General features: G+C 37.0%; 1 protein-coding gene across 4 annotated transcripts in view; it reads right to left on the bottom strand.

The window, feature by feature from the left end:
- Nucleotides 1-3,636: 3,636 nt before the first annotated feature.
- RIC1 (RIC1 homolog, RAB6A GEF complex partner 1) overlaps nucleotides 3,637-10,319 on the bottom strand; it is a 56,009-nt gene continuing 49,326 nt past the window's right edge. For 2 of the 4 annotated variants that reach the window (XM_026866762.1, XM_026866763.1), the window contains exons 22-26: nucleotides 9,433-9,719; nucleotides 8,438-8,632; nucleotides 6,507-6,696; nucleotides 6,178-6,366; nucleotides 3,637-5,806 (exon numbers count right to left, since the gene is read on the bottom strand). In XM_026866762.1, the coding sequence (XP_026722563.1) occupies nucleotides 5,521-5,806; nucleotides 6,178-6,366; nucleotides 6,507-6,696; nucleotides 8,438-8,632; nucleotides 9,433-9,719 (1,147 nt within the window). In that variant the 3' untranslated portion in view covers nucleotides 3,637-5,520. Of the gene's footprint in view, nucleotides 5,807-6,177; nucleotides 6,367-6,506; nucleotides 6,722-8,437; nucleotides 8,633-9,432; nucleotides 9,720-10,319 lie in introns of those variants that run through there. The other 2 variants (XM_026866764.1, XM_026866765.1) reach the window with 2 other exon arrangements.

Below are 10,319 nucleotides of genomic sequence, written 5' to 3'. Positions count from 1 at the left end.
AATATAATTTTTGGTATCTCCTCTGGAGAGACTTTTGGTAAAGTGACAGTATAGCACTTTGCTAATACATTTAATAATTTTTTAAAATACGGTTTGATTTTCATGAGGAAAAACACCAAAAAGAGTCATCTTTAAAAAGATGTCTAATATCTCTGGTCTACTCTTGTTTTATTTCCACAGGATGGGTTTTATAAATGACCATGAGTGATTTGGGGTATCTTCCAGTTTTAACTCACAAGCTTTGAGTTCAGAAGCCACTGACCTTTTTTTTTTCTTTTTTTTTTTTTATACTGCCAGGTTTTTTTGCGTGCAGTGTAATAGTTAATGTTTGGTTCTCAGATTCAAAGAACTGTGTGCCTGAGAACTTCTTTGTGCTTTTTTCCAAACTATATATAAAACATTCTGTGACATCAATACCACACTACAAATCGTACAGATGAGTATTTTGAGTATTGTCAGATCACATACAAAGCAGATTTTGTGCACACATCATCATTTTGAGTAAAAAACATGCTAATACTGGGAAGTTTGTGGGGCATGTGAAAGAAAATTTTGTGACACTTTATGTGAGCTGTGATGGACAGCATCTCCCTGATTAGGTGTTTTTCCTTAAAATTGTTCTGTAGTTGTGTACAATAGTAGCAAGAAGCAGTTTCATTTGTTGCAAGGTACATTTGTGAAGACTGCCAGCTGACTCATGGGCTAGAGTAAGAGATTTAATTACTGTAATCATAGTGAACTGGCCATCAGTATCTTGAAACCAATGGGTCTTTCTACATTAACATGCATTAATGATCACTTACTTGATTGTATCTGATTCAAAACTACAATCCCTACATTACACTTTTTTTTTTTTAAATGTGCTATTAATGATTTGAAAAATGGAGTTTTGGTTTATAACTCTTGTGTCTTGAATCAACAAATGTTTAGTACTGCACTCTAGCTGGTACACAGCTAGTTAACTAAAGCTGCACTGATATTTTCTACCTTCCTCAGTTTTGATTTTTGTTTTGCATCTGATTTAAAGCTTTGAAAAATGCTGTGTGAGTTCCTACTGAGAGCCAAAAATATAAAAATGTCTGTTAGCAACTTCTGAAACTTAGTGAAGCAGTAGCTTTTGCTAACTCAGGATTTAACCTTTATTAAATAATTTAATTGAGAGAGATCTAATTTCTTGTAAATTTCTGTCTTCTTAAATAAAAGTTTCCTTTAATCATGCTGAAAAACAATATTTGAGTTGTTTTTATGAATTGCACTGATGTTTTATTTAAGCTTGGGGTGGAAATACTGCTAAGTATTACTGCAGTTAGACAGCTTGATTTGGAGCTACGTGGAAGGTATGCAGGGGAAAAGAATGTAAGAATTATCTGAGCTGCGAAGTGTTAAAATGAGGGCACTGGATGGTTGCCTGGAGAGAAGGGTGGTTCTTGAAACAAGATGTGGTACCAGAGCTAAGTATTCTTTGCTAAACTTATAGTTGAGAGCAAATTCACTGTTGATCACAGGTAGAAAAACAGGATGGAAGTTTTTGCTAACTGCTTCAGTGTTCATCTGCTTCCCCACTCAGTACAAGCAGGTTAGTCTTCTGCTACTGTGGTTTATTATTTCTCATTAAAAGTATTGTGTGTTTTATTCTGTGAAATATACAAAAAAGCAAGCAGCTGGTAATTTTAAGGATAGAAGGGTATGGGAGTAGAAAAAATCTTTATTTTTACTAGGGGCAGTAAGCAGCTAGCTGACTGGAATTCCCCTATGCTTATCTGAAGCAGTTACATCCACAGCCACTTCTAAATTGCTTTACTCTTCCTTAGTGCTAGAGTTCTTCCCTGACTTTTGATGGCTTTGAGAATCTGTTAGGTAATATAGTACTATGTATGTTAATATAGGACATATCTGTAGGTAAAAGAGTTTCAGAAATATGCATTTTATCAATGTAAACATGTCCTGGCAAAGGAGGCCTGTATGTGTTGTGGTTACACAATCTAACGCAGCATTAGATTTTGTCACTGTACCTTCAGATTGCCTGTCAAGCAGAAGTATGCGACTGAAGAAAGTGTTGGGATAGGTGCAATGAACAGGAGAATTTCAGCTATCATACACAAAGTGACAGACTGTTGATCTGAGCAGAGCTGTTTGTGTCAGCAAGACCTGTCCTTAATGTCTGTTCAATCTAGGTTGGGTTGCAACTGTTGTTGGAAAAACACTAATCAAATAGACAAGATCTAACAAGTCTATACAGGGCTAATTGTAGCATGAAGAGTTAGTTTACCTGCATGGTAATGCTGTTCAGTCCTTTCTTCCTGGAGGGCTAAACCTAATCTGGTTCTTGATAACAATCTGGGAGGAGCCTGCAGGATGACCCATTTTAGAACTTGATATGCAGTCTTAGTGAAGGAAGGTTAAAAAGCCATGCAAGATCAGTCACAGAACTGTGTAGTTCAACAGTGCAAATTTTGCACAAGTGTGAATTCTGTTTGACGATAGAACATGGATTCTTAGTCTTCATAAAAGTCTGTTCCAGTCTCAGAGGATGAATTATTCCTGCAAATTAGTCAGGCTTTCCTGTTCACTGCAGAAGAGATTCTGTTAGAACCATTAAGTGTCGTAGTCCATCAGAGCTGCAGACACAGCTTGAACACATGCCAAGGATAAAGTTGAGGTTTGAACAGGAAGTATAAGTCAATTTAGGGAGATCTAGTCACTGCTACCTGTATTTCAAGTGGAGTGAGAAGCATCACTGGCCCGTAACAAAACAGCTTTTTAAAAAATTTTGGTTTCAGAAAGCTCTAAGAATGACTGATGGTCAGGCCATCGTCAGTCCCTAGCACCTCCTCTCCGCTGCTCCTTCCTCCTTACACTTCCCCTGCTCCAGCACGCAGTTCCTTCCATGAGATACAGTCTTGTCTTGGGTTTTGTTTTACCACTTTTTTATTACATACTTTTCCATTACATTGGGTTTTGGGGTTTTTTTTTGGTTATTAAACCATTCTTACCTCAACCCATGAGTTTTACCTCTTTTCAATTCTCCCCCCATTGAGAGGGGGGAGGAGTGAGCAAGGGGCTGTGGGGTGCTTACTTGCTGGCTGGCATTAAACCATGACATACATGTTTACTTCTACAGATCCACAGGCTGCAGGGGATCTCTGCACCTGTGCCTACTTTATGGGTCTGGCTCTTTGCAGGACTGTTCCTCTCTTTTTTTTTTTTCTGCTCACTCATTTCTCACAGCTGCTGCACAGCATTTTTATTTACCCCTCATTAAGTACATTACAGAGAAGAGGCACCAGCTTGGCTGATGGGCTCAGCTGTGTCCCATGGTGGGTCTGTTGGAGTTGGCTGTCTGACACAGGGGCAGCTCCTGGGCTCTACTCACAGAGGCCACCTCTGCAGTCTCCTACCCCAGCCTTGTTCACAACATTAAAAGATGCACTAATAAGGTAATTTTTAACTTACAAGCTTGATACTTTCATCCTGTAAAACAGGCCATAGGTGTATGATGTAGCAAACAAACACTATTCCTCAGGTAGTTTCACTGAAAGCGTTGTTTCTCTGAGACGAACTCTTGAATTCTAGTAATTTACTGTCAATGTCTTGAAGTCAGAAATAGTTGTTATTTTCCACAGGAGTAACTTCAAGTAAAGTTGAATACATGTGTCTTTTAATGACAGGTATAACAGCAGTAAAATTGAAATACAAAATTAGCACGTAAGATTTGCATAGAGAGAATTCTACTAAAGAAGTACAAACTTCTAAAATTTCACAACTAAAAAGATTTAACTGCTAAACAACAGTAGCACAGTAGTAAGATACTAATATTAAGAATGTTTGTATATCAGTTAATGTTTGCTTTTATTTGCACAGATCCAAAACCTGAACAGCTGAAAGCTGATCAGGACAGGCTTGGCTTATATCACCACAGAACCACAGAAAAATATTAACTTGAAGCACAGTTTTTATTTCTTTTAACATAGATTAAGCAGGTTTTTTTATCAAAAAAAAGCTTTAAGTATCCCCTTAATAATGGATTTGATGTCAGATCACAACAGGCTTGTAGGTATGATAGACATTATCTGTAACCAGTAGCTACAATGCAGACTAAGCTTAATGCTGGGACTCTTGAACCAGATTTCTTTCCTAGAACTTCAACATTAGTTTCAATTCTTAAACGGAAATTTAAGCTGTATTCACTAAAGTCTCCAGCTTTCCAAGTAATACTCACAATTATTGCACTTGTACTGGTTGTATTGGCTTAGTAAAGCCATTCTAAAGCAACAGTTTAATATTTGTACATTTTAAAGCACTTGATCTTATCTACAAAAGAAATAAAGATAATAAAACCACAATTTATTTCAACTTAATTGTAAATAGTCTTAATTTTCAGAGTTTAAATGGATGTGCATTTAGTAACTACACTAGGAAAGCAACACATGTTCTAACTACCCTACAATGACTAGTTTGGTCCATGTCAGTAATCAAGTGATGTTATAAAAAATAAACTAGTTTATTTTGTATAAAATGAATAATGTTGCATTTTTGTTCAGATTGCACAGTACAAACAAGCTAATATCTAAATTAATACTGTTACAGGTAGTTATTACATAGGGACAGCAGCTAGAAAAAGTAAGTACCTCAAAGCAACAGACTTCTGCAGCCAGCTTTCCATAACATTGTATGAAAGTTAAATATGTCTTAGTTACAAGTATGCATATTATAAAATGTTTGAAAAATGTTTAAGTATGAGCTGTTAAACTAATTTTCCATAGCAAGAGTATAGGATGATTATTTACATTTTAAAAAATCCATTTTTCAGAAAAGAATTTACAATGAAATAAATAACCTTCAGCAATTCCTACAAGATCTGTAAGTGGCAGTAAAAAAACAGGTAAGCCACCTTGTGTCAATGTCAGGTCAGTAAAGTATGCCTCATCCAGAAAGAAGTGCAACTCTGCTTTAACTTTACTAGTCATCTAGAAACATGCACAATACATATAGGTACCCTCAAATAAGGTACAGCCTTGAGTATTTGTACAAGAGTATTCACAAAAACATACAATATATTTTACAGTCCTTTAATACAAAATACCAATATCAAACCAATCTGAACTGCATTGATCAGACATTTCTTAGGCAGGCAATCTGCAAAGGATAAGAGTTTTTAAATTTAATCCCCTCTTTGCCTTTTATACTCAAGCAAGAGATAAATAGTTTCTTCAGAACAAGTGGTGTTGGTGTAAAGGTACTGATGAACATTAGCTGAACCTGTCTCCATATATATTCACTGTCTCTCAACACTATTAAGTATCAAAACCTAAAGCTGCAGTCTGAAGATTGCAATAAAAAAAAATAAATCTTGCCTCCTTTTGAAGTTATTAGATGAAACTGCTGCTTAGTTATCCCCACTTAATATTTCAAAGATTGAAATATATTTAAAAAAAAAAGTTACATCCAAAAGATGGAAGCATGTCTAAGCTGGTTTGCTTCCTTTCACACCTGATGCTTGGGAAGTTGTTCATCTTCCGTTTAAGACACAACACAGTCATAACTACCTTCTTGGAATGAATCCTCATCCTCTGTCTTAGATTTGTCCTCTTCATGCCTGCTTGCACCGCTGTTGCCAGCATCACTCTGAGGATTAGGGCCATGGCTAGATGAAGTCCTGCTTTCCTCAGCTCTGGGGTTCACTTGCTCAGTAACCTTAGAAGGATTCACTGGCTGAAAAGCTTCAGGCTGTACTTGCTCTTCTGCTATTTCACTTAGTTTCTGGATCTGTGGTTTGATGATATTTAGAAATGGCTTGTACCCAGGGCTAGGAAAATAATGGTACAGCATGAGTAAATTAAAAAAATAGTACTGCTGTCATATGTCTGAGAAGCATTTTTTCTTGGGAGATGTTTAATATAAATTAGTATCTTCTATAATCCTTCCTGTACAGAAACAGTTTGGTTTTTTTTTTAAATAGACGCAAAAAGGCAACCGTAATCAAACAATAGAGGTTGGGGAGTTGGCTGATTTGGGTTTGGTTGGGGTTTTTTTCCAGTTTTATCACAGCTGTGTTAAGTGAGTACCCAGAAGTTTTCTGCAAAAGTGCTTTTAAATAATCGTTTCAGCTAGGGCTGAGATAATTAAGGGGTTTTTTAGGTAACTGGAATGAAAATGAAGGTGGAAAATAATACTTACCAATCTGTAGAAGCCCATTTGTCAACAGCATATAGGCCAGTCTTGATATTCTGACAGATTTCTCCATCAATATCAGAGGACTGCATTATACTGAAAACCTGGTTGATTACTGAAGATTCTCTGAGGATAAGGCCTATGATAATGCACCAATCCAGACATCCTGCTTCCAAGAAGATATGTAGCAAGTACCTGTATGGAAAAACAGTCTACTTATCTTCAGTGTGAAAAAAGAAATAAAATCCTAGTGTGATTCTGTAGACAGTATTTCTTTCTCTTCATGCTGCATACTAGTCATTTTATGTTTCAAATGCAAGCATTACATTACTTACCGCAGCTGGACCTGTGACTTGTGTGGCCCTTTACTAGCCAGTTCTAGAGAGAGATGTTCAAGCTCTGACTGTGTTAAACTTAAACTGGAGAAGTTTTCATCCACCATGGTCCAGTCACCATCCACCATAGAACTTGTTTCGGTCAGGTCTGTTGCGGAACCAATGCTGCATTCATCACCTATCAAAAACACTCAGAAACATAAGGGAAAAAGAAACTACTTACTTTAGTAAGACTGGGAATTTCTGAACTATTTCCTATACAAACTGACAAGTTACACAGTAATGCTTTCTTGTGTATCAGTGCTAAGAAGTTACACTTTAGGCATACTGTGCATTCAGGCATACAGTTCAGCATTCTTGTCACACTATATGGTAGAACTATTATTGCAGGAATGCAGTAGGTTTTCTATCAAATAAAGACAATTATGCAAAATAGTATCAATAGGGGTTCCTAAAGATGTGTTGACAATCATTGTAAGAGCACAGTGACAGCCTCTTATATGCTATAGTCCTGAAATTAAGTCTGTAGAAAGGGTTGCAGTCTGTCTGAAGATACTGCTTTCTTAACCTTTAACTTTGTTAAAAATGAAGATGCAACAGCAAGTTCTTTTATTCATACAAAACCCTAAAGATTTTAAATGCTCAGTAATATATTTACCTGCATTAATTACAGAAATACGGTTTCTAGTAAAAACATGACGAGTAGATGCAGTCACAGAATTTCCACAGGAACATCAAAGCTAAAACCGTGATACAGTGGTGAGCCATTAAGGCACCCACCCTTTAGAACTGTTTCCATATTAAAGTCATCTTTTCTGTGGAAAATGTTTAGAAAGTCAAAGTTATTAGCTTCTTGCCCATGAATACCACTGCTGTTTGTGAAATTAACATTAGAATTCAGCTCTCAACATTTTAAAGGCTAGTAATTTAGTTTCGTTTAGAAATAAACTGCTTCAAAATGCATATCAAAGTCCATTGAACTCGAAGGTCTACATCCAGCTCAGAAAAAAATGAGATACTTGTTTATACAAACAGCAGTAGTGGCAGACAGCAGTACAAGATAGTGCAATGAAAAGAGAAAGGTATTTTCCCCATTTAAATTATACTATTTCAGAGACTTCTGTAACAAACTTTCTTAAACCTAATGCATTCTTGCACTCTCCAGAAGTAACAAACCAGAGAAACAGGAGTGAAAATAGAATGAAGCAGTGCCCAAGCAGAGGGAGACAACCTCACTCACTCCTCCTTCATTTTTTAAAGCCTGTCCACTTGTTAAATAGCAGCCACAAGTGCTCTGACTCTCACAGGAGGCCCTAGCATCTTGGGGAGACTGTAGTTCACACTTAGCTACTTAGGTCTTTCCCCCAGTAAAGTGGAAATCACATGACATAGACACTGTTGAAAACATTGCTCTATGCTTGAGGACAAGAGGGAGTAAAAAACCAAAGAGAATGGTCAGGCAAATATTTCCCATCTCTGAATGTGGTCAGAAAATACGCATAGAGAATAAAACTTCACTTTGTATTTTCATAAGCTCATCCATTTGAGCTTTTAGAAAAGTGATTTAAACAAAGCCATAGGAAAAGAAAACTATATGGGACTATAATTTCCTCAACTTCTTCAATAAAAAACTTAGAACACTTTCCAGACAGACTGAAAGTACTAAATTCATGTTATCACCACAGAAGGAACTTCAGCAAATATCGAATTTCATGTTCTACTTCAAGTACTTAAAGATGTGTAACATGGACATTATCTTTCTGTTGTAAAAATTTGACTTCACTTTTCAATGACCTCTTTTTTCTTTCCTGAATTATGATTATCAGCAGCTGAAAAGCAACAATACAGCAGTGGCATTCAAGTATCAAAATTTAAGTGCATACTTCCAGGTGCATTTTTCCAATGAGCAGACAGAAGAAAGAGTGACTAACCTTTACTTAGCAAAGGAGAAAGGAATGCATCTTGCATGTGTGGTCCATGGGATGAAACAGTGTCAATCTCTCTCTGAGAGGAGCTGATAGTGCCAAGCCAGCTGCGGCTCCGAGGTGTGTTTGAAACCCCTGTATCCATGTCCATGTTCACAAAGGTATCTGCAGACTGAGATTTTAGCAGGTGCTCGCCCACGGCTAAAAAAAAAGAACCCATCAAAGAAAACTCTTGTAACCATCAAAAAGGAAATTTTCAAAGTTCTCACTGGGCATTTCAGGAAGCTAAAACTTGTGTTAAGTCAATGTTCAATTAGTTTGCTGAGGGATCACCAAAAGCAAGGAAATGCAGCAAGTTCAGGTACTACAAGAATTTCTCATCAGCTTATATCAGCACTGGCATAAAAAAAAATACTAGCTGATGAAGTGTTAACATCAACAGAACTAAGTAATGGTGCTGCTACTACCAAAAAGAGGAAGACCTTGCAGCTAGTATCAACTTTGCCCCTAGGAAGATAAATTAGTGAATTTAGAGATTAGTAATACAAAGGAAGTTTACAGCAAGTCCTCAAAAGTCTTACCCTTTAACATAAAGCAAATTTCAAACATCAAGGACATTACTTTAAATATAAAAAAGTTTATCAAAACCTCATTTAAAGACTATATAAGAATGTTGATTTTAGTAACTTTCTGTAGCATAATTTACATCAAAGAGCAACATCCATGTTCAACTCAACATCTGCACCAGTGATATCCAGTTCAGTGCACACAAGAAAGCAAGAAAACTCAATAGAAACAGTAGTGTAATCAGACTACACAAGAGATGCTGCCTGTGCTAAACGGAATTCCTTCAAAAAACACACCCTGTGTGAGAAAGCTGTGCCGGGGCCAGCTTCAGCCTGTTCTTTGCTTGGCTGAACTGAGGAAGGACAGATTCAGACTGATGGGTGTAGGACTTTAGGAGGGAAACCTAGTCCAAACCAAATCAGATGTTACAGCACCTGTCTTGTACTTTCCATTCTTGAAAGGTGAATTAATGGACGAAGCCGGTATGACTGGAAATGGCCAGAGGAAATCCTTGTGTAGCTTTTTCAAAGCAAACACAAAATCGTCCACACGGGCAGCTCTGGCTCGCTCCTTGCACAGCCAGCCAATCAGCTCAAAGCCTAACTGTGCAGCAAAGCAGCCAAGGTCTTTCAGCTTGATTTCTTCTAGCAGACGCCGAGCATGCCGCCAGAGCATCATGTCAATATACATGTTCTCTGCACAGTCACTGTCTTTACTCCACCTATAGACAGACCAGAGAACAGTGACATTAAGATTGATAAAAAGAAGTTGTAAAGGCTGTTGGCCACAACCATATTACATCAAGTGTCCAGAGTAGTAGTGGGAGCTTTCTATATGCCAGCAAGAGCGTTTTCCATCATTCCTTGCTATTTATGCTCTCTAAAAGATCCCACTGCCTCACCAGGTTAAGTGAAATAAGGGAAGAAGGTTACAATAGCAGCAGTGTCCAGAGTGTATTAAACTATTAGCAATGTAGAAAAAAGGTAAAGAAGGAGCAATAAAAAGGTAGATGCCATTGCAAAGTGACTTCCAAGAAACAAGTTCAGAGAACCTTCCTATTAAACACTAAGGTACATCTTTTCTCTAGGGAAAAATGCTAAATAAAAACATTTGAATTTGTACTAAGATTGTTTTGAAGGTCTTATATGGGGGGAAAAAAGCCAAAACCAAGATAATAAATCCAAACTCAGTGCTGCTTCTGAGCATTAATACTGATCAATATGAATTCTGTATACAGTAGTTTAAGAGGCATTTACCCCAAAGTATAAAAGGCTCTATTTATGGTATCACAATGTTAACACACATCTAGTGTTAAGATGTG

The sequence above is a fragment of the Athene cunicularia genome (assembly GCF_003259725.1).
Source record: "Athene cunicularia isolate RWA chromosome Z unlocalized genomic scaffold, athCun1 chrZ_part4, whole genome shotgun sequence".
Lineage (NCBI taxonomy): Eukaryota > Metazoa > Chordata > Aves > Strigiformes > Strigidae > Athene > Athene cunicularia.
Note: the sequence above shows the minus strand (reverse complement) of the source record. Positions and strands in the feature narration are given on the sequence as shown.